This window comes from Schistocerca piceifrons, chromosome 8, assembly GCF_021461385.2.
Source record: "Schistocerca piceifrons isolate TAMUIC-IGC-003096 chromosome 8, iqSchPice1.1, whole genome shotgun sequence".
Lineage (NCBI taxonomy): Eukaryota > Metazoa > Arthropoda > Insecta > Orthoptera > Acrididae > Schistocerca > Schistocerca piceifrons.
This window is the reverse complement of record NC_060145.1, coordinates 37,778,762-37,804,371: the sequence shown is the minus strand read 5'-3', so window position 1 is coordinate 37,804,371 and position 25,610 is coordinate 37,778,762. Positions and strand designations below refer to the sequence as shown.

At 42.0% G+C, this 25,610-nt stretch overlaps 1 protein-coding gene across 3 annotated transcripts in view; it reads right to left on the bottom strand.

Moving 5' to 3' along the window:
* Positions 1-22,374, bottom strand: part of LOC124711128 (retinitis pigmentosa 1-like 1 protein) — a 95,796-nt gene extending 73,422 nt beyond the window's left edge. For all 3 annotated transcript variants that reach the window (XM_047241019.1, XM_047241020.1, XM_047241022.1), the window contains exon 1: positions 22,295-22,374. In XM_047241019.1, coding sequence (XP_047096975.1) covers positions 22,295-22,333 — 39 coding nt within the window. In that variant the 5' untranslated portion in view covers positions 22,334-22,374. The remainder of the gene's footprint in view (positions 1-22,294) is intronic.
* Between the last annotated feature and the right edge of the window lie 3,236 nt (positions 22,375-25,610).

Here is a 25,610-nt window from a genome sequence, read left to right as displayed (position 1 = left end):
AATAATCACGCAGTTGGTACTCAATCAAACTCCTCAACCACGTCTATTTGACATCGTAGACACTTGGCCGACTCGCCACTACCAGAAACTGACTTGTTAAACTAACCACTGCTGGCGTTAGGTCTGTGCTCAAACTGATACCCCCTGATCCAGAGGATGGTCTCTGCCATATCAGAGTACATTCCTGTCACATTCCAATTTGTTGTCCAGTTTCTGCCACGACTCGTATCCTCTCCTTGTGAGACAAACTGTCTGTTGTTGTGGTCTTCAGTCCTGAGACTGGTTTGATGCAGCTCTCCATGCTACTCTATCCTATGCAAGCTTCTTCATCTCCCAGTACCTACTGCAACCTACATTCTTTTGAATCTGCTTAGTGTATTCATCTGTTGGTCTCCCTCTACGATTTTTACCCTCCACGTTTCCCTCCAACACTAAATCGGTGATCGCTTGATGCCTCAGAACATATCCTACCAACCGATCCCTTCTTTTAGTCAAGTTGTGCCACAAACTTCGCTTCTTCCGAATCCATTATGTGATTTACCCATCTAATCTTCAGCATTCTTCCGTAGCACCACATTTCGAAAGCTTCTATTCTCTTTTTATCCAAACTATTTATCGTCCATGTTTCACTTCCATACATGGCTACACTCCATACAAATACTTTCATCAACGACTTCCTGACACTTAAATCTATACTCGATGTGAACAAATTTCTCTTCTTCAGAAACGCTTTCTTTCCCATTGCCAGTCTACATTTTATATCCTCTCTACTTCGACCATCATCAGTTATTTTGCTCCCCAAATAGCAAAACTCCTTTACTACTTTAAGTGTCTCATTTCCTAATCTAATTCCCTCAGCATCACCCGACTTAATTCGACTACTTTCCATTATCCTCGTTTTGCTTATGTTGATGTTCATCTTATATCCTTCTTTCAAGACTCTGTCCATTCCGTTCAACTGTTCTTCCAAGTCCTTTGCTGTCTCTGACAGAATTACAATGTCATTAGCAAACCTCAAAGTTTTTATTTCTTCTCCATGGATTTTAATACCTTCTCCAAATTTTTCTTTTGTTTCCTTCACTGCTTGCTCAATATACAGATTGAATAGCATCGGGGACAGGCTACAACCCTGTCTCACTCCCTGCCCATCCACTGTTTCCCTTTCATGCCCCTCGACTCTTATACCTGCCATCTGGTTTCTGTACAAATTGTAAATAGCCTTTCGCTCCCTGTATTTTACCCCTGCCACCTTCAGAATTTGAAAGAGAGTATTCCACTCAACATTGTCAAAAGCTTTCTCTTTGTCTACAAATGCTAGAAACGTAGGGTTGCCTTTCCTTAATCTTTCTTCTAAGATAAGTCGTAGGGTCAGTATTGCTTCTCGTGTTCCAAAGTTTCTACGGAATCCAAACTGATCTTCCCCGAAGTCGGCTTCTACTAGTTTTTCCATTCGTCTGTAAAGAATTCGCGTCAGTATTTTGCAGCTGTGGCTTATCAAACTGATTGTTCGGTAATTTTCACATCTGTCAACACTTGCTTTCTTTCGGATAGGAATTATTATATTCTTCTTGAAGTCTGAGGGTATTTCGCCTGTCTCATACATCTTGCTCACCAGATGGCAGAGTTTTGTTAGGCCTGGCTCTCCCAAGGCTGTCGTTAGTTCTAATGGAATGTTGTCTACTCCCGGGGCCTTGTTTCGACTTAGGTCTTTCAGTGCTACAAACTGTCTATGAAACAAGTTTCAGAAACTGTCTATGAAACTTGTTTTTTAGAAGTTACCGAATGAAGAATTTATTATGTACGAACAAGTCGTGCAGTTTGAATAAACGCAAATTACATTAGAGTTTTATCAAAATGTATGGCATCAGAATGAATGGGGCTAGCGGTCTCTAGTGCAGATGCAGGTCGACAGTGCATGTGACACAGAATCTGTGCAATTAGTTCTGAATATCAATTACAGCAAGATCAAAATTATGTGTAACCAAAATGTCGAAAATGAATTAGTAAATATTTACAGCGATGTCATGGAAGCAGTACTTGAAGTGTTATATTTTGCGCAGTTGCAAAGGAAGACTGGAGAGCCCATGTGTCTGGATCTAGAAGTGTTGTTCGGATCGTAAAGATGACGCTAGGTTGCAGTAAATGCTAAAGACGGTGTTGAGAGGAAGAACTGTGTGGTTATTAGTTAATAATGATGTGTATAAAAGTTAAGCAGGAGGAGCGAGTGTGAGCCCTTCTAATGTGACTAAAACCGAAGTTAATAATTAGAAATTACGGCAATTAACACGCAATAGGTGACAGAAGTAAACTCTGAAACTGTGGGCGAGAAAAGAAACAGCACCAATTACATGATAACTTCGCCTGAATGATGAAATTGTCAGCGTGGGTTGTAAAAATATGGGCGTGGAATGCATTATTAGGAACATTCATTATTGGTAAACAAACTGAGTTTATGGACCTCGTGTATTTATAGCAGGTCATGATCATGCGTAATTATCAATTCCTTGGCTATGAACTACAGACACGTCGCGGAAAATAGTTATGTGTTGTAAGTTGTCTCCCTCAAAATCCGATCACCGAACAACTAAATAAACCGCAATCGATGTAAAATTTGAAATGGAGAGCTTACAAGAGCAAAAAAGCGCCTTTATGGCAGAGGTGAAGTGAAACATGGACGGTTGGTAGAACGTGTTCTGAGGCATCGAGGGATCACCAATTTAGTATTGGGGGGCAGCATGGAGGGTAAAAATCGTAGAGGGAGACCAAGAGATGAATACACTAAGCAGATTCAGAAGGAGAAAGTATTTGTATGGAGTGTAGCCATGTATGGAAGTGAAACATGTACGGTAGATAGTCTGGAAAAGAAGAGAATAGAAGCTTTCGAAATGTGGTGCTACAGAAGAATGCTGGAGGTTAAATGGATAGATCACATAAGTAATGAGTAGGTATTGAATAGAACTGGGGAGAAGAGGATTTTGTGGCACAACTTGACTAGAAGAAGGGACCGGTTGGTATGACATGTTCTGAGGCATCAAGGGATCACCAATTTAGTACTGGAAGGCAGCGTGGAGGGTAAAAATCGTAGAGGGAGGATGTAGGCTGCAGTAGGTACTGGGAGATGAAGAAGCTTGCACAGGATAGAGTAGCATGGAGAGCTCCATCAAACCAGTCTCAGGACTGAAGACCACAACAACAACAACATCGCAGAGGTCGCTAATACAAGTTTGTGTAGAGGACTTTTACTTGCAGGTGCGTCTGTTCGAATCCTGGTGGTGGAAAACATTCACTGCCAGTATTTAGTCGGCAAGTGGAGGGAGGTGATGTTGTAAACTTCTTGACTACTAGTCCTTGCGCAAATGTCCTGGATTAAATTCCAAAACTCTCCGAATTGTCTCATGAAGTGAGAGCCCGTGACGCTATTCGATGGTGATACGCCGGTCGGAAGAGGACGTCAAGTTCGGCGACCACCTTGCCTTCCCTTCACCCGTTACAACATAAATCCAACGCTACACTGTTAATGCACTCATCACAGCCATGCGCGTGGCCGGCCGGTGTGGCCGAGCGGTTCTAGGCGATTCAGTCTGGGACTGCGTGACCGCTACGGTCGCAGGTTCGAATCTTGCTTCGGGCATGGATGTGTGTGATGTCCTTAGGTTAGTTAGGTTTAAGTAGTTCTAAGTTCTAGGGGGCTGATGACCTCAGATGTTAAGTCCCATAGTGTTCAGAGCCATTTGAACCATATGCGTGACACACACTTTGCATTTCGTAGCATGTCGGAGGAAGGCTACGGCAAACCATCTCCACTAAGACGTGGCTTACAACGTACAACAACGATTCAGTTGTTCTACATCTGCTCCGCTACTCTCATTTTCAGAGTGCTAGACAACAGAAAGAGAATGCATAAATTGCAGAATAAAAATGGCTTAAGGCCTTTAGGGAAAGTAGATCATGTTTTCAAAATTAATGTCCCAAAGTGTTTGTAAATAATGTTTTATGATCAGTGTGCGTTACTAGTTCTGACTTACAGATATAGATTTCTAACATGAACGCCATACAAAAACCTGTTTTCTCAGTTTACAGTGACGAGACGCACGGTTGGACTAACCAGGAAAGATACGAAAACAAAGAAACAGATTAATGACCAATCTAAGTGGAATATGTAATTATTACTCTACTGGATTCTGGAGATTGGCGAGAAATGTAGTCAGAGGAATTGATGGCAAGTAGATTATTGATGTTCTTTCGTGGAATCCAGGAGATAAGAAACGTCCGTGATGGCAACCCACTGAAAGGCGATTCGATAACATTAGAAAATGTGGTTTCACTGATTGATTCCACTATCACCGGCGTCTCACAGCTGGCAACGGAAACTCACATCTCCGACGAACGCCGATACAGGCCGCGCGAGGTCCCGGCAGATCCAATGAAGGGTGCCCGCTGTTCCACGCCCTCAGCAGCTGCGACTGAGAGCGTCCTCGGCCACCACATTAAAGAATTGGCGGCGGCAGCTACACGTCCAGTCTCAGTCGCAGTCGTTGGCAGTCTTCAGTCTTAGTCAGCTTTCGACAGTTCGCTCGTACATTAGTAGCGGGAACCTCGCCCTGCATAATGCTTCTTGCAATAGTTGGACTTCATTGCCTGTTTGCTCTTGGAGAAAGCTATAAATTGAATAAAACTTCTGTTTGTTGTATTTAAGTGTCACTAATCATTTCTGATCCTTAAACTTCTTGACGGAATAAAACTCAGTGCCGGACCGAGACTTGAACTCGGGATCGTAGCCTTTCGCTGCCAAGTGCTCTACCAACTGATCAACCCAAGCACGACACACGACCCATCCTCACAGCTTCAATACTGCCAGTACCTCGTCTCCTACCTTCCAACCTACACAGAAGCTCTCCTGCAAACCTTGTAGAACTAGCACTCTTGGAAGAAAGGATATTGCGGAGACATGACTTAGCCACAGCCTGGGGGATGTTTCCAGAATGGGATTTTCACTCTGCAGCGGAGTGTGCGCTGATATGAAACTTCCTAGCAGATTAAAACTAAGTGGTGGACCGAGACTTGAACTCAGGACATTTGCCTTTCGTGGGCAAGTTCTCTACCAAACTGTGAAGACCGCTGGTGAGTTGTGCTTGGGTAGCACAGTTAGCCGGCACGGTAGGTCAGCGTGCTCGGTCAGAGGGTTTAACTGCCCTTTGTAATAAAAAGACTGAGTTAATCGATTAATAACGAACTTAAAAAAAAATGGCTCTGAGCACTAAGGGACTTAACATCTATGGTCATCAGTCCCCTAGAACTTAGAACTACTTAAACCTAACAAACCTAAGGACATCACACAACACCCAGTTATCACGCGGCAGAGAAAATCCCTGACCCCGCCGGGAATCGAACCCGGGAACCCGGGCGCGGGAAGCGAGAACGCTACCTCACGACCACGAGCTGCGGACAACAACGAACTTAAATGGGTGTCTTACGACGTCCGCACCGAGCAAATGCAACGTACGAAATCTAACAAAATGAGATTAAAAGAAGTTGGTAGAGCAGTTGCCTGCAAAATACAAAGGTCCTGAGTTCGAATCTCGGTCCAGCACATAGTTTTAATCTGCTAGAAAGTTTCATATCTGCACACACTCCGCTGCAGAGTGAAAATCTCATTTTTGTTCCTGTCCAGATCCCATAGGACGACAGCTGCTGCGCCACGCTGTGGCTAACCTCCCCTTACCGTTGTGTTTGAAGCAGTACACATCAGAAAACGTCTATGAGCAAAACGTATGTGTGTGTAAAGGTCTACTAAACACTTTTGTTTGGCAGTGGACGCCGAACATCATCTGAGGCGTTAAGTAGCTGAAATATGATAAAACGTTCGTTTGATTTTAACGTTGCCTTCTAATAGAAGAATGAAACGGCAGATACATTTAGGAACTCAAGTATTCAAGGAACTGAAAACTGGAGTAAGGTAAAATAAACACGAATCATTACATGTGTGACATTCTAGCTAACAGTTGAGACATGACATTTGCAAGGGGGTACTTCTTATTGACATATTTCATGTTTTTTAGTGCCCATGTGAATTCCTCTTTTTGGGTTGAAACACCGTCTGACAAAAAAAGGTGAGGTAACTAGGAGACATTGTTGGATGATAATGTAGCTTCTTACATGCACGCGCCATCGGGATGGGATGTAAACGATAACAATTGCAGTTCTCTGTGACAGGTAGTGCGGGAAATAGTGTCAAATCTCGTTTAGCGCCGTTACCAGGTATACAAGTGTCGTGTACAGCGTCAGCCGTTGTGATCGCTGTGAAGGACGCGGAGAGACCGTGTACTCAGGTGACACAGCGCTATTGGCACCTGACAGAGTTTGAAAGGGGCCACATTGTGGGTATCCGTTTGTCTGGTCCGTCGAATCGTGCGATATCCTGATTTGATGGAATTCGAATGTGTCATTGACCTGATGACCGACTGCATGAGAACGTCAGGGTAGGCATACTGGTCGAATGCCGCAAAGGAGGGATCGCACCGTAACCCTTTGATACGTGTACCTGCCGTCCAAGAACAAGTAATGGACTCAGGTGTCATCCCGCACAATTGGTCGAAAATTAAGAGCGGCCGGGCTGGGAAATTATCGTCCCATCCTTAAGCTGTCGCTGACACTACCATACGAACAGCTGCTTTTGGAGTGATGTCATGACTGCGAAGCACGGACTGCTGAGGAATGGCGTAGCATTGTGTTCTTCTCGGTTCTGCACTTGCCCACATGACCATCGTCATCGAGTATGGTGGCGACCGGGGGAGAGGCCCCTTTCTTCCAATGTCTTGGTGACGCACACTGTTAGTTACTCCTGGCATCACGGTGTGAGGAGCCATCGGGTACGGCTTCAAATGGTTCATATGGGCCCTGAGCACTATGGGCCTTAACATCTGTCCCCTAGAACTTAGAACTTACTTAAACCTAACTAACCTAAGGACATCACTCACATCCATGCCCGAGGCAGGATTCGAACCAGCGACCGTAGCAGCAGCGCGATTCCTGACTGAAGCGCCTAGAACCGCTCGGCCACAACGGCCGGCCCATCGGGTATGACTTCAGGTCATTGCCGGTAGTGGGTGACGAAAGTTTAGCGGTAAAGCGGTACATCCAGGTATTCTGTATCCTCGTGTGATATATGTCATGCGACAGTAGAGCTATTTTTCAACGTGACTGCGATCGTCGACACCTGGCATTTGCCTCTGTGAACAATCTGAGTGATTTGTAGGGACTCCCATGGCCAGCAAGAAACTCATATGTCAATAGGCCTATGTTTTCATTAGGCGGTGCCCCAGAGCTCCTATACATATTTGAAAAATGTCATATTATGGCCTTGAGCTGCTAGTAAGAAACTTAAATTTCACAACTAGTTTCAGTAGTCTGAGCATCATCAGGTTCCCATATATCAAATAACATAAGACGTAAGTAACATTGCAGGCTTAAACTGTCACGAATCTGTTGTTATTGTTGTTGTAAAGTACGAATCTGTCAAGTGATGTAAATTAATAGCAACAACACATAACGGATGTTTTCAACCTCAGATATGTATCTGATAGAACATACGAGGTGTGGCTAGAAAAAAACCGGACTAGTACTGGTGAAACAATAAAACGAATGCAATAAGGCTGAAAGTCGCGTGGCCTGTCACGTGACTCTCGCTCCGCCTACTGCTCGAGTTTCATCTGCCTCCTGCACTCAGTCTGCCCGTGGCGTCTGTTTTAAGTAGTTGACGTTTTGTCTGTGCGTCGGAAAATGTTGAGTGTACAGAAAGAACAGCGTGTTAACATCAAATCTTGTTTCAAATTAGGAAAATCTGCAAGTGAAACGTTTGCAATGTTACAACAAGTGTACGGCGATGATTGTTTATCGCGAACACAAGTGTTTGAGTGGTTTAAACGATTTAAAGATGGCCGCGAAGACACCAGTGATGACACTCGCACTGGCAGACCATTGTCAGCAAAAACTGATGCAAACATTGAAAAGATCGGTAAACTTGTTCGACAAGATCGCCGTTTAACAATCAGAGCAGTGTCTGAGTGAACAGGAGTTGACAAGGAAAGTGTTAGGCAGATTCTTCATGAAAGTTTCAACATGAACAAAGTGTGTTCAAAAATGGTTCCAAAGTGTCTCACAATTGAACAGAAGGAACGCCGAAGAATGATTTGTTCTGACATCCTGGAAAACATTGAAAGTGATCCCACCTTCTTACAAAATGTTATTACTTGCGATGAATCGTGGTTTTTTACTTACGATTCCGAAACTAAACGCCAATCGATGCATTGGAAAACTCCTGGTTCTCCACGACAAAAAAAAGCACGAATGTCAAAATCGAAATTCAAGGCAATGATGATTGTTGTTTTTTTTTTGACATCAAAGGGATTGTGCACATTGATTGGGTACCAGTGGGACAAACAGTGAATCAGCATTACTACATTAGCGTCCTGGCTACCCTACGTGAGCGAGTACGGAGAAAACGGAACGATTTGTGGAGAAAAAAGTCATGGATCCTTCACCAAGACAATGCCCCAGCTCACAGTGCGTTGTCAGTGAAGACGTTTTTGGCAAAACACAACATTCCCATCTTAGATGATCCACCCTACTCACCTAATTTGGCCCCCTGTGATTTTTTTCTTTTCCCTAAAGTCAAGTCAGCTTTGAAAGGAACTAGATTTCAGACTGTTGAAGCAGTAAAAGAAAAAGCGACGGAAGTAATGTATGGACTTACCGAAAATGATCTGCAGCATTGCTATGAACAGTGGAAAATTCGTATGGAGCGGTGTAGAGACCGAGGAGGAGAGTACATTGAAGGAGATAACATGAAATTGTAAATAATTGTAAATAAATGTGTTTTCCAGCATCAGTCCGGTTTTTTTCTAGCCGCACCTCGTACGTGATACGTGGGACTGGTTCGGACGTGAACTCCGTCCCAGTGCCAGACTCAAGGATGTCAAGAACCAATTACAACAAATTACAGATCGAAACTTGTCACCATTAAAAAAGTTAAGCGATCAAGACTGCTTCCAGTGTATTTATAATAATCGCAGATCGCTGTTTTCCTATATAAGGACTGGGCCAGCGTGCCTCAAGAGAGGATACAGCGGCTTAATGACAGCCTCCCCAACCGTATCAGTGCATCCACCGAGGCCAGAGGGGTGTAACGTCGCAGTCATAAGTCGGCTCATACCGCAAAATTCTTAGCAAATTTGATTCTAATTTGCAATCACTGAAATAACGTACGATACTCTCTCAACCCGTGAAGTTTCATTTCGTTTCCTTCTACCATTAAAAGTGTTTTACTTTTTTGGTTAGTTGGTGTATCAATAGTTTATTGCGAGGTAATAGTTGAGAGACGAACAGTGGCATGGAATCTGGCGTTCTATCGCCGAGGCTGCATCTGCCTTCGAAGTTACGAACGTGGTCCACTCACACTATGCGTGCTGCCTCTGGTTTTCTACCAAGTGTTTTGTAAGCATTACTGTACGGCGGAAATATTTACGGGGGAAGCAGGCGTTGAACTATTGTCGCCAGCGGCTTTGCTCTTTCGTTGCTGCTTTTACTAATGCGATACCATATCCTCTGCAAATGAGTCAGTTTACGTAACTTTTCAGTTTGTCATGTACCAAGGTTGTACCACAGTTTAAGTGTCAGTTATACCGGGTGATCAAAAAGTCAGTATAAATTTGAAAACTGAATAAATCACGGAATAACGTAGATAGAGAGGTACAAATTGACACACATACTTGGAATGACATTGGGTTTTATTAGAACCCAAAAAATACAAACTTTCATAAAATGTCCGACAGATGGCGCTTCATCTGATAAGAGTAGCAATAATTCGCATAACAAATTAAGACAAAGCAAAGATGATGTTCTTTACAGGAAATGCTCAATATGTCCACCACCATTCCTCAACAATAGGTGTAGTCGAGAAATAATGTTGTGAACAGCACAGTAAAGCATGTCCGGAGTTATGGTGAGGCATTGGCGTCGGATGTTGTCTTTCAGCATCCCTAAAGATGTCGGTCGATCACGATACACTTGCGACTTCAGGTAACCAACGCCAATAATCGCACGGACCGAGGTCTGGGGACCTGGGAGGCCAAGCATGATGAAAGTGGCGGCTGAGCACACGATTATCACCAAACGACGCTCGCAAGAGATCTTTCACGCGTCTAGCAATGTGGGGTGGAGCGCCATCCTGCATAATCATCGTACGTTCCAGCAGGTGTTTATCAGCCAGGCTCGGGATGATGCGATTCTGTAACATATAGGCGTAACTCTCACCCATCACGATAGCAGTTTTGCTGTCCAGTGCCATCTGTCGGACATTTTGTGAACTTAGTTTCTTATTTTTGTTCTAATAAAACGCCGTGTCATTCCAAGCATGTGTGTCAATTTTTACCTCTCTATCTACATTTCTCCGTGGTTTATTAAGTTTTCAAATTTATACTGACTTTTTGATCACCCTGTAGAGCCCTCATCAAGTCCGATCATACTATTCTATCCATTACAGATAAAATAGTGAAATAGGACAAACAGTTCACTTAAGTACCAACGCTTCCGTAGGTAACAAGGCTCGTCCCGGCGTTTCTGTTTTTCATTAAAAGTACTCTCTCGTTTAGAGACGTACGATATTGTAGAACCTACCACGAACCGTCTGTACTACTCACACAAGCAACGATCTTATTTTGACAGACTCAACTGATTGATCGTCTGGAAGAACTCCCTAATACTTTCTGCAGGAGCCATTTGGCAAGAACAGTCAACTAAATTTAAACGTAGCTCAGGATGGTTCCTGTAGCGACGCATAGGCTGTGAAACAACCTCTGATCACAGTTTGACAGGGATACCCTTACGCCTAATGCATAATATCAGTTAGAACTAGTAGTCGTGCTTTATGAGCATCGGTATCTTTCACAAGACTGTCTCATTTACCTCATCACCGTGCAAAACGCATCCGATGGTTTAGAGAACGGTGAAACTGGATGGATAAATGAAGCAAACTTGTTTCAGTGATGCGTGAAGGATCCGTTGCAGCTTCATTGATGGTCTACCAGAATAGCGGTAGCTACCGAGTTCTACGAGTTGACACTTCCTCTTGGAAGAGATATGAGGCTTCACCTAGCGTCACGTGGTTGGGCGAAGTCTAGAAGGTACTGACATAAGTGATAGTGGAGTAGGAACTAATTTCGTTAACAGTGCAAAGGCGTCAGGACCTGATGAAGCACAAGTGTGATACTATATAGACGATCCGAAATAACTTCCTTGCTTCTCCTCCTAGCAACTGTTTGTCGCAGGTCGTTGGAGATAGTAATGTTTCAAACAGTTGGAAAAAAATGGCAGATTTTTTCCGTTTCCAGTACGTCGGATATACGCGCATAAATATAGGTCTATGTCTCTGACGTCAGTCACTTGCAGAAACACGGAATGCGCTTAATGCCCTGTTGTTATGATTATTTGGAGAAGATACAGTTTTTACTCCTTGACTTCCAGAAGACGGTTTCGCACTATCTTTTATTGAACAAAATATGAGCTTAAGGAGTATCCAAGCAAGTTTGCAACTGGATTCAACACGTTACACCTGATAGAACTCGCCGTATTGTTCGTAATTCGTCGACATCTTCAGATGTAGAAGTACCTTCTGGAAGACCCCGAGATTGCTACAGGACCCTTACCGCTCACGACGTACGTATAAGCGATCAGGCCGATACCGTCGGAATCTCTGTGGAGTTCTTCAGTGATAATGCTGTTTCTACGGGAAATATTAATGATCAGTGGAAACCACCACAGATGTCTTAATACACACGACCGGTCTTGTTATTTTAGAATATCGGGTTACGTGTTGTGGTCGTATCACAAAACGTCTGGTTGTCATATGTAACGTTAGACCTAATGATGTAAAACCACGAAAGCGGTCGTAACCTTATAAATTTCTACTGAAACAGCTGTGGCACTTTTCAGTAGTCATTAATATTCATGTCTACTAGCGGCGGAGCTCAACATAATGAAGACAGTGATCAGTAAAATCTAAAACTTTCTAGAGAAATACAGGAAGAGATGTAGAAGGCTACTGCTTGGTGTTAGGATTGGCAATTAATCCCAGGCACAAACAAGCATAGTGCTTTTATTGGTGGAAGGGTTGTTCTTATTCGATTACACTATCGGATATGAATCAGTGGCAACTAGCCAGCAGGAATGATTTAAACCGGAATGATTTAAATTGGAACGACTACGTAAAACTACTTATTGGAATAACTTACGTCAGAGTATAATTCATATGATGAACCCTAAATAAATGTAATTCGTTCAAGAAACAAGTGGTTTACAAAACATTCGTCCGACTGATTCTTAAATGATTTTCACAGTCTGTGACCCAAACCAGGCGGAATTAACACAAGAGATACAGAAAATTCAGAGAAGTGTTACACGTTTCGTCACTGATTCGTTTAGTAAGCGTGAGTGCTCCACGAAATACCCACAGAACTCCAAAGAATATGCTGCAAACGCAGCGTTAAGTATCGTTGAGATCCTTACCAGTAAAACTCCAAGAGCTTACGTTCCACGTAGAGTCAGTTTGGATGCTGATGCTGCCTGACAAAACAGCATTTGTTAACAGAGACATATTACCAGCTGAAAATCTGTCACAGCAGTCGATATCCCATCTCTGCAGCATCTCCTCGATATAACTCAAGCTCTTAAGAAGACATCGGCAGTCTTTTCACCCGCACTCTGCTTCCCTTTTGAAGAGGAAAGAGCGTAAACCATAATGCTACCTAACGTGTCCTCCATCAAACGCCAAAAGGTAGCTCGTGAAATAGAAATGTAGAGGCGGAACTGAGAAGTAAACAGGAAAGAAATACAAGGTCTGCCACAATCTCTGCACTACTCGAGCCAGAAACATTTCAAATACGTTACGCATTCTGGTTCGTAGTCTCCTTTCCGGAGACACCACTGGGCATGAAACAAAGGGAAGAGAAGATATTACGTCGATGAGGTAAAGAAAGTTATTGAAAACTGTGACTCCATCGAGCTCGTCTCTTCCAACAAATGCCGAGACGTCAGCTATAGTCAAACACAGGTTTCAGCACTCAATTATACACAGTAAAGATCCCAGCCGTACGAGTAACTAATAATGTAGTACATTTAAGAGAATATTCGAAAATAAAAAGCCCTAAATCAAATAATGTTTAGAACATGCGACTGCATATAACATGGGCATTGAGGAGAATCACTTACCTTATGAATACAGTTTTCAAAACAACTAACAGTTAATGTTTCAAAATACTAACACTGATGAACAAGTAATAGTTTCATAATATTTACCAAATGCTTGGAAAACTGTTTTCTGAGTTTCATTCAGGACAGGCAGCACTCATAATTATGACAAGTGGAAATAATACAGAGCATGTACAGTGAGAATACTGAGGAAATTGTGGGGCGTGAAGGAAGCAGTAGAACTGATGAGAAAGATGAATCGAAAATGTAAATAGTTGGTTGTATTTTGTATTCCTGCTGCACGTTATTGATGCATAGGAGGCATGTAGTCATCAACAGTAATACTGAAGGTAGGTGCGTGGCTGCCTAATCTTACAGAAATGTTACGTAAATCAAGAACAAAAAGTAAAAAACGACGCTTGAGGACTAGTGTTAATATCCTGACAACAACATACACGTTATGCAAACCAAATCTTACGAGCAATCGTTCAAATATTATTGCTTTCTTGGCTGACATACGAAGTAGGTTAGGTACTTTTTCCTTTATAATACCTATATCAACTAGGGAGACAAAACTATGAATGGATTTAACAACTCCTCCAACTACGTTTTCCTCCAACTTTAGGGTATGAATAAATAAATTTCAAGTGAACAGTACGACCGCTCTGGTCTTTGTTACCTGCACACCTCGTATGATACTCGAGCTGTAGAAAAATAGGGAATAAAAACTGCTACAAAATCTGAATCTCTTTCCATGCATATTTGTTAGTATTTGAAAGATTGACTGCTAATTGTTCTGAAGACTGTATTTATGCAGTAAAAATACTGGATGTTGCGTTTGAAGACGTAGGCTCAAACCGAATCTGCCTCCACAATTTTAATTTCACGATAGTTTCAGACGAATCCTGGCAGCTATTCCGCTAAAACGAGGTGGAAAGGGCACACATTGTTGCTTCGGAATTTGTAAAATCTCCGCAGGGAATTGCAACTGAACGATTATTGCAGTCAGTGTGTAGAGCCTTTGAGATTGGAGCCATACTTCGAGCCTCTCAAAGGTAGTAAGGACAGATAAATATGAGAAGGACCAAACAAGTAGTTTTCCAGCTGATGTACAGAGGCAGATGATCAGAACTGTATACCAGAAACCGAAAAAACTATGGAGCTGGGTTTGCGAAAGGTAAAGACACTAGAGAGGCAGTTCTACCGTCACGTATGATGTCGGAAGCATAATCATGGAGAAATAGAGAGACTTTTGTCGGCCCATGAAAGGAACGACCTATAATGCTATGTATAGTAAGGTGTTTAAAATCCTCAGCAAACAGTCATACGATGTGAGGAAAAGCCGGCAATTTGCAATGCGTAAAAGAACCGAGAGTGAATAATAAGAATTAAGCACCACGAGTGAAGTGCTCAGATGATGATAGGCGCAAGTCAGTATAAAGTCTCTCTCCTCAGCCTGTTCAAAAGTATATCGAAGAAGCAATGAGGAAAATGAAAGAGAGATTCAGAAGGGTGATTAAAGGTCAGGGTAGAAGGGTATCATCAATAATATTCGCTGAATACGTTGGTTATCCTCTGTGAAAATTGGAAGAATTAAAGAACCTGGTGAATGGAATGAACAGTCTACTGGCAACAGAATATAGATTTAGACTAAACCAAAGAAAGTGAAGAGTATTGACGAGTATCGGAAATAAGATTAACGACACACTTAAAGCTAACATTAGGGGCTGCATAGAAGATGAACTACAGTTCCACTACCTTGTATACAAAGTGACGTATGACGAAGGAAGCAAGGAGAACTTAAACAGCAGAAAGCCAAAGTGGGAATTACGCTGTAAAAGCCGGCCGCAGTGTCCGAGCGGTTCTAGGCGCTTCGTTCCGGAACCGCGTGACTGCTATAGGCGCAGGTTCGAATCCTGCCTCGGGCATGGATGTGTGTGATGTCCTTAGGTTAGTTAGGTTTAAGTAGTTCTAAGTTCTAGGGGGCTGATGACCTCAGATGTTAAGTCCCATAGTGCTCAGAGCCATTTGAGCAATTTTTTACTCTGTAAATGAACTCTAAGTCATACATGGGCCTTAATTTAACAAATACATTTCTTTTAATATTTGTTTGAGATTGTTGGGGGCGATCTGAAGCATCAAGTTTGTCAAGATCACTAGCAATTCTTTTTATTACTATTACCGATTTCAATAGATCTACGCTGTAATCATCGTATATTGTAACGTTTTATTTGACCCAATATCTCTATGTGACTTTCAGTATAGTGGCAAACGTGTATACCAAATAATGTTACAACATCAGATGATGACAGGGTAGATCTGTCGTAGTAATAAAATGAATTGTTAGCGATCTTGGCAAATTTGATTCTTCAAGCATAATATTTCTGTGAATATTCGTCTACCGCACATAATTTTGCTAAAATGAATCATCAATACGAGGAAAAACACCAGATTAACAGAATCAAAGAGATTTAGTTTGTGTACCACAAAAGGATGCTGAAAATTAAGTAGACTGTTAAGATAAAAAAAATTGAGGTGTTACGCAGAATCGGCGGTCAAAAGCAATCTGTGGCAAACACTGACTAGAAGAAACATGACGATGAGACGTGTGTTAAGAGATTAGAGAGTAACACCTAGAAGTTGACAGCATTAACTTTAAAAAAAAGTTTACTCATGTGTGTCTGTTTTTCGCCACCTGTTCTTTACAAATAATTGACTTCCTTCACCTATATTTTCGAAAAATCGAAAGCATAATCACATCTTTCCTTCTTTATTTAGTATTTTGCTTGTAGATTGATTCTTTCACTGTGATCTTCAGAAAGTTGTTTAGATGCAAATATACTACTTCGTATATCCGTAAGCAAGTAACTACCATTAGAAATTCGCTTCTTTGCGTTTTAGAAATTCACTTTCGCGATCGATGGGCTTAGTTTATGTAGGAAAGATTACGCGCTAATTCAATACATATTCTGGTTGGTAATTATCGTGATCTTCTATTGAACAGTACGGAGAACTACAAATGGAAATGATTCTGAGGAAAATAAATAACAATCAGCCGCATTTAGCATCACCTTATGGTGTAGACGTCTACAGCGTTTCGACTAATCCAGGTGGTCATAATAGGGGTGATGACATACTTTGATATACCATGACGCTATCAGGGCAAATAAACATGAAATATATAGAGACAGCCTTTTAAAATGTATTCCCCTATTAACGAGACTGGCAAATTTATTTGGTGCATATTTTGTAAACCAGTGCTCCATCGTTGCTATGAGGCAGAACTATTAACAAACGTAACGACTATTCGGAAATGAACATTTCTACATTATATGCACCCCCTTTTTTTTTTGCTCATCAGTCTACTGACTGGTTTGATGCGGCCCGCCACGAATTCCTTTCCTGTGATAACCTCTTCATCTCAGAGTAGCACTTGCAACCTACGTCCTCAATTATTTGTTTGACGTATTCCAATCTCTGTCTTCCTCTACAGTTTTTGCCCTCTACAGCTCCCTCTAGTACCATGGAAGTCATTCCCTCATGTCTTAGCAGATGTCCTATCATCCTGTCCCTTCTCCTTATCAGTGTTTTCCACATATTCCTTTCCTCTCCGATTCTGCGTAGAACCTCCTCATTCCTTACCTTATCAGTCCACCTAATTTTCAACATTCGTCTATAGCACCACATCTCAAATGCTTCGATTCTCTTCTGTTCCGGTTTTCCCACAGTCCATGTTTCACCACCATACAATGCTGTACTCCAGACCTACATCCTCAGAAATTTCTTCCTCGAATAAAGGCCGGTATTTGATATTAGTAGACTTCTCTTGGCCAGAAATGCCTTTTTTTGCCATAGCGAGTCTGCTTTTGATGTCCTCCTTGCTCCGTCCGTCATTAATTATTTTACTGCCTAGGTAGCAGAATTCCTTAACTTCATTGACTTCGTGACCATCAATTCTGATGTTAAGTTTCTCGCTGTTCTCATTTCTACTACTTCTCATTACCTTCGTCTTTCTCCGATTTGCTCTCAAACCATACTGTGTACTCATTAGACTGTTCATTCCGTTCAGCAGATCATTTAATTCTTCTTCACTTTCACTCAGGATAGCAATGTCATCAGCGAATCGTATCATTGATATCCTTTCACCTTGAATTTTAATTCCACTCCTGAACCTTTCTTTTATTTCCATCATTACTTCCTCAATGTACAGATTGAAGATCAAGGCTACAGCCTTGTCTTACACCCTTCTTAATACGAGCACTTCGTTCTTGATCGTCAACTCTTATTATTCCCTCTTGGTTGTTGTACATATTGTATATAACCCGTCTCTCCCTATAGCTTACCCCTACTTTTTTCAGAATCTCGAACAGCTTGCACCATTTTATATTGTCGAACGCTTTTTCCAGGTCGACAAATCCTATGAAAGTGTCCTTATTTTTCTTTAGCCTTGCTTCCATTATTAGCCGTAACGTCAGAATTGCCTCTCTCGTCCCTTTACTTTTCCTAAAGCCAAACTGATCGTCACCTAGCGGATTCTCAATTTTCTTTTCCATTCTTCTGTTAGAGTTATAAGATTGCTCATATGTGTGACGAATTGTTTTTTCTTGACTTGTTAGAGTAAGGCAGAATATCGACTTCCAGTTGTGTTCTTCCTCTGTGAAAAGCTTCATCAAAGTTCATCAACCAAGTGGCAGTGGACAGGGAATTTAGTTCAGACGCAGGAGAAGGCGTGAACGCAGAAGCACATGGACGCAAATGAACTCTACATTGAACATGATCACTACTAGTTAAACATGTGAAGTAAACAAAAGTTTTCAGCTCAGAATGGTTTCCCCAGTGACAGAGTACACGATATTTTCTGAGGGTGCGAGCAATCACATCTGTTGCAAAATGTTTGTCCACAGTTAATGAGATTTTCGAGTTCATTAAAGTTTTCAGAGTGTGAGGACACATCTTCAGGTCGTGAAACAGACTAGCTCTAACACCTTCTGAAAAATAGTTCCTCAGTATTATAGGTCAGTAAGCTTCAATAACTGGACGCACAACGTTCATAAGAATGGGCATCTGTCAGCACGGTAAAATTCAGGACCGAAAAAATAAATTGGCAAGCGTTCGTTAAATTAAAAGAAAAGGCACTTAGTATTCGTATTATTACCTGGACTTAAGATTACTTTTTTTGGTCAATACTCTTTTCTGCCATGCAGGAAGTTAATCATTGAATACCATCAACGGAACAGAAACTTTCGTAAAGTGGATGTACTGTAAAGTGAATGACAAATGAGGTAGTCCTTTAGCATGCCAGCAGAGAGTCACCTGTCAGAACTGTCCACTATGACTAAGTAGAGAAAGACGTAAGTTACTTAGGATCCAAGTTACAAATAAAGTGAAGTATACCTATTATAGCAGCAGTTAATTGAATACGAAATTGAAAGCGGAAGAGGAACGACAAGAAAACGGACGTCCTGGTTGCGAAACGGTGGACAAAGAAGGGACTGCGTGATACTCACTCATTGGGACACGCCGCAGGAAACCGAGAACCTACGAAATATATGTGGGTAAATATCCGTTAGTGGATATGCACATTAATGTGAAAAATGACACTTTTTAGTTCGGAAAATACTAATCACGAGTTTTTTGTTAAAAAACTGTCTTTCTTCGATTTAGGCTCTCCATACTACAGGGAACCCAGTATGTGGGGAAGTTCAAGGACGAAGGGAAATAAAATTGGACATAATTTCATTCAACTGCATTTAGATCTGTTTAGTCAACGTTTCGAGTCGCTATGACACGAGTTCTTCCTTAGGTTGTGTGAATACACATTGTCCACCAGATTAAGACCGCCCGTAAATGGAGGCGCGAATCAAAGGGTGTTACGCAGAATCATGCCGTCACAGCCAAAATTAATTGCAAATAAATTGCTGTTCTAACAAATGCCATCCAAAGTAGAAGACATTTATTGAAACAAAAAGTGTTTCAGAAATGTCTAAATTTGAATGCTTTCGCACAGGGGAAGAGAGGTTTAGTAACTGTAGTAGGAAACTGTGCTGACATATCATAATGACTGAAAGCGAGTGGCAAATTGTGCAAGGATAATCGTGATCGGTGGAACATACGTTTCCTACCAACATACCTGCTTCCGAATGCTCACAGGGACTAGATCGTCCCACTTTCTCGTTATGCTGCAAAGTGGTGTGTTTACGGTTAATTTGAAGTCACCAGGCCAACGATTTTTCTTTTCTATATAATGATATATTGAGTACGTTATTTATACGCATTTTACGCTGTTATGCTTCGGTTTTGAAGAGATAAGTCCAGTGAGGATATGTCTGAAGATTTCTTACGTTATTAGTACATACACAGTGTGTCCCAGGAGGAATGCTCAATATTCAGAGTTATGACAAGAACTATCATTCGAAGCAAAAAAGTGTAGTAACAACCATGGGCTCTAAAATGCATGCCCTAGGAGCTGTGAACAATTTTTCATCTTCGCAACTGAGAAACAAATCTCTTCTACTGCAAGCTCTTTGCTTTCCATATTTTGATAGGTGGTAGTATAGACGAAAAGGAGAAAAAGTTGTCCAACAAACATGGACTCACAAGTGCATACCTTCAGAGCTGTGAGGACATATTCACGTTTGCTATTGCGAAACGCGTTACTCCTGTTGAAGAAGTGCATATAACTCTTAAGGCAGGCACTTTAGAGCCCATGACCACAATACTTTATTTGTTTTGGTCCATTCCACCACCTCTCAAAATATGGGCAGCAAATAATTGACAGTAGAAGAGAAATTTATATGAAAACGTGTCAGGTATGCATTTTATAGCCCATATTAATTAGGCTTTTTTTTTTTACTTCGAATGATCAGTCCTGTCACATTCCTTAATAGTGGCCAGTCCTCCTGGGATACCCTGTATACTGTTAGCTACATATTTTCAATTATAAACTATCGCTGAAGTGTGTCGTACATGCAAAATGAGCATGAGCGCTGTGGTGACTAAGTATTTGCATTATCTTTCATATTTTCTCTTAGTGCACTCAACAGTCTACCTACACTTCAAGTGGAGCTATAATAATTTAATAATTACTTGTAATGTTACCAAGTAGCTTTCCTCCTCGCTCTCGTAAGACAATTGTAAGTCATACGTAAGATAATAAGACCGGTTTGGCAAACCAGGAATTGGTGTTCTTGAAGACGTGCAGCTTCAAACAGTAGGAGACTAGCATCCAATAAACAGCACAAGAAGACGGTACAGACACTGAAGCAGACGGAAGGAAGAAATAAGAATTAGTATCATTTAAACTCACTGCAAGGAGTCATTAGACGTCATCCTCGCTTTGAAAAAGCTCCTACATGTTAATTTCAAAACATTAATGTCTGACACAGTATTATTGATCGTCAATTTATTCCTACATATCTCCCTCATTGGAAGGATTTATTTTATTCCAGTCCTGCTGAACATATTAGTTCCACATAAAATTATGTTAAAACTCAAAATATTAGGCGAAAATTAGAATCTTTGGTTTACTCACAATGCATTCAAGAAACATTTCGAAAAGAGGGTGTGTGTAAAGTGTCTTGAAAATAGTTTATAAAATAAACGTACACAAAATTAAAGCAATTATTAATGGAATAGAATCAAATTAAGCCTGATGGTGCGAGGGGAATGGGATTAGGAAATAGAAGACGAGTTTTGCTATGATGAAAGAAGTAAAATGAATATAAAATACGTTTTGGCAATAACAAAATAAAATTTCCTGAAAAACAGAGATTCGTTAACGTGACGTATGAAATTAAGTGTTAGCTAGTGGTTTTTGGAATTACTTTCCTGGATTGTGGTCTTATATGAAAGTGCAATATAGACAAGGAGTAGTATCGACAAAAAGAAAATAGACGCTATTGAGATGTGATGCTACAGGAGACTGCTGAAAATTATATGAGTGAGTCGGGTAAGAACTGTAGTGGTTATGAAAGAAAGATATAAGATGGACGTCAGCAGAAGCAAAACGAGGATAATGGAATGTAGTCGAATTAAATCGGGTGATGCTGCGGGAATTAGATTAGGAAATGAGAGGCTTAAAATAGTAAAGGAGTTGTGCTATTTGGGGAGCAAAATAACTGATGATGGTCGAAGTAGATAGGATATGAAATGTAGACTGGTAATGGCAAGGAAAGCGTTTCTGAAGAAGAGAAATTTGTTAACAGCGAGTATAGATTTCAATGTCAGGAAGTTGTTTCTGAAAGTATTTGTAGGGAGTGTAGCCATGTATGGAAGTGAAACGTGGACGATAAATAGCTTAGACAAGAAGAGAACAGAAGATTTCGAAATGTGGTGCTACAGAAGGATGCTGAAGATTAGATGGGTAGATCACATAACTAATGAGGAGGTATTGAACAGAACTGAAGAGAAATTTGTGGCACAACGTGACTAGAAGAAGGGATCGGTTGGTAGGGCATATTCTGAGGCAACAACGGATCACCAATTTAGCATTGGAGGGCAGTCTGGAGGGTAAAAATGGTAGAGGGAGACCAGGAGATGAATACACTAAACAGATTCAGAAGGATGTAGGTTGCAGTAGGTACTGGGAGATGAAGAAGCTTGCACAGGATAGAGTATCATGGAGAGCTGCATCAAACCAGTCTCTGGACTGAAGACCACAACAACAACATTAATCGAAAATGAGACAAAATCAGCTTTATGGCATAATTTGATTACAAGAAGAAACATTTTGATTGAACTCATCCAGAGATATCTAGTAGTACATAAGGCAGTGGTAGAAGGAAGTGTAGAGGATGAAAATGTAAAGAGAGACCAGGTAAGCGGATACAGATTGTTGTAGGTTGCAGTAGTTATACAGAGATGAAGAGACTTCCAGTAGCATGTAGAGCTCCATCGAACAAGTCCTCAGACGAAAGAACCCAACAGCAACAAGGAATATAGATGGTAATCGCGTCATGGAATGGCTAATGGAGCATTTGTCAGTGGTGCGTGGGTTACGTACTGTTATTGGAACCGTGCGTGTGGGGTTGGCCAGCCTGCCGGCGGTACTTACCCGCAGCGCGGCGGTCGTGTTGCGGCTGCGCGGCGGCATAGCGTCGGCTGGGCAGCGTCTGGCGTGCTGAGCGCGGCGCTCGGCGGTCAGTCAGTGCTGCCAGCCGCCTTCCCCACCACCTCCCCCACCACGGCGCCGAGGCGACCCCGACCGCGCCCACAAGATCTGCCGCGGCCTGATGAAATTCTGATCGCCTGGACCGCGGCCGGCGAGCGACAGGTGCCCGCACTTTCGGGGAAATACCAATTTTTTCCACGTCGACAACTGGTTCAGGTATTCGCAGAAGACGCACTTCCTGGAAGACTCTCCCGTCAGTATGGTGTAATTATTTCTGGAAAGCTACAATCTTCTCGAAAATCAACTAAAATTTGCCCGGCGTTTACAGTTTCTAATGAACAAACAAAGCACATGCCTTATCGATACAGCTGATTATTAGACACACACACGAATTCTTCAGTACAGAAGTTATATCGCTATAATACAAGGAACTGTCGAATTTGGTATTTATATAATTATTATTTCCAAGTGATTGAGGCCCCATGAGATTAGTATGTAGATTAACACATCCACAACTTTCGCGGCGACAATTATCGTTTTGACCTGCAAGCTACACTACTGGCCATTAAAATTGCTACACCACGAAGATGACGTGCTACAGACGAGAAATTTAACCAATAGGAAGAAGATGCTGTGATATGCAAATGATTAGCTTTTCAGAGCATTCACATAAGGTTGGCGCCGGTGGCGACACCTACAACGTGTTGACATGAGGAAAGTTTCCAACCGATTTCTCATACACAAACAGCAATTGACCGGCTTTGCCTGGTGGAATGTTGCGATGCCTCGTGTAGTGAGGAGAAATGCGTATCATCACATTTCCGACTTCGATAAAGGTCGGATTGTAGCCTATCGCGATTGCGGTTTATCGTATCGCGGCATTGCTGCTCACGTTGGTCGAGATCCAATGACTGTTAACAGAATATGGAATCGGTGGGTTCAGTAGGGTACTACGGAACGCTGTGCTGTATCCCAACGGCCTCGTATCACTAGCAGTTGAGATAACAGTCATCTTATCCGCACGGCTGTAACAGATCGTGCAGCTACGTCTCGATCCCTGAGTCAACAGAAGGGGACGTTTCCAAGGCAACGACCATATGCACGAGCAGTTCGACGACGTTTGCAGCAGCATGGACTATCACCTTGGAGACCAGGGCTGCGGTTACCCTTGACGCTGCATCACAGACAGGAGCTCCTGCGATGGTGTACTCAAAGACGAAGCTGGATGCACGAATGTGCAAAACGTCATTTTTTCGGATGAATCCAGGTTCTGTTTACAGCACCATGATGGTCGCATCCGTGTTTGACTACACCGCGGTGAACGCACGTTGGAAGCGTGTATTCGTCGTCACCATACTGGCGTATCACCCGGCGTGATGGTATGGGGTGCCATTGGTTCCACGTCTCGGTCACCTCTTGTTCGCATGGACGGCACTTTGAACAGTCGGCGTTACATTTCAGATGCGTTACGACCCGTGGCTCCACCCTTCATTCGATCCCTGCGAAACCCTACATTTCAGCAGTATAATGCACGATCGCATGTTGCAGGTCCTTTACGGGCCTTTCTGGGTACAGAAAATATTCGACTGCTGCCCCAGCCAGCCCATTCTCCAGATCTCTCACCAATTGAACACGTCTGGTCAATGGTGGCCGAGCAACTGGCTCGTCACAATACGCCAGTCACTACTCTTGATGAGCTGTGGCATCGTTTTGAAGCTGCATGGGCAGCTGTACCTGTACACGCCATCCAAGCTATGTTTGACTCAATGCCGAGGCGTATCAAGGCCGTTATTACTCCCAGAGGTGGTTGTTCTGGGTACTGATTTCTCAGGATCTCTGCACCCAAATTTCGTAAAAATGTAATCACATGTCAGTTCTAGTATAATATATATGTCCAATAAATACCCGTTTATCATCTGCATTTCTTCTTGGTGTAGCATTTTTAATGGCGAGTAGTTTATTTGTTTTTCGTTTTGAATACTTTTGTGTGTTTGTACCAACGAATAACTTAAAAAATGCGGTGTCACCGCCAGACACCACACTTGCTAGGTGGTAGCCTTTAAATCGGCCGCGGTCCGTTAGTATACGTCGGACCCGCGTGTCGCCATTATCAGTGATTGCAGACCGAGCGCCGCCACACGGCAGGTCCTGAGAGAGACTCCCTAGCACTCGCCCCAGTTGTACAGCCGACTTTGCTAGCGATGGTTCACTGACTACATACGCTCTCATTTGCAGAGACGACAGTTTAGCATAGCCTTCAGCTACGTCATTTGCTACGACCTAGCAAGGCGCCATATTCAGTTACAATTGAGATTGATATTGTGAATCATGTACCTTCAAGAGCGACGTTCATCATTAATGGATTAAAGTAAAGAATCAAACTAATTACGTCCGCTTTCTGAATTCTAATTCCTTGTCATGTTCCAGACCTCACGTCAGTATAGTTCTTCCCTCCTCACGCCAGCCTGCTTGATCTAAAACGCGTGCATTTCGGCCTCCTCTAGTAACACGGTGTTGGCTCTTCTGCCACCACAACAAAAAACTTTGTGCAGTGCTGTTTATCATACTAACCAAATCGTTATCATCATTACGTACATTTACAGGGGTTCCGTAACCAGGCAATTTAAAGGTGGTCGTACCATCTTCTTCCTGGTCATCCTATACTTCTTATACCATTTTATGTGTAGTCGTAAGTTCTCCTTGGCATTCGACTTTGATCAATATGTGGTATAGGTCATGCCAACCCTTTTTGTACTGTTTGATCTTTTCCATTATTCTCGAAACATCTCAGGTTTCTCTTATAATCTTTGAATTTTTACCTAAGCAAAGGTCTTAGAAGTTTCATTTCTGCCCCTTTAATTCTCTGTAATTGTTTGGTCGTTAAAGTTCATACTTCGGATCCGCGGAGTATTATTAAACTTAAGTACTGTCTCTCTCTTGGTTATGTTCAGGACCGTTCACTTAAACACACCAAACAAATGTACTTTATATTGTAGTTTCTTTAAAGGATCATTATCATGAACAAGAGAGATATAACAGCCCAGGTGGCTGAATATTTAAGCTTGTTCTAATATGTTATTCTCGATAATGATTTTAGTTCTAAGATATTCTTTTCCACAAAAGACCGTAGATTTTCTTTTCTTTGCAGATAATTTTAAATTACATTTTATTGTCGTTACTAGCCTTATACATAATACTTGACCCTCTTATGCGGATGGCATGTATATTGTACACAACTCCTCCACCTCCTCCTCCTCCT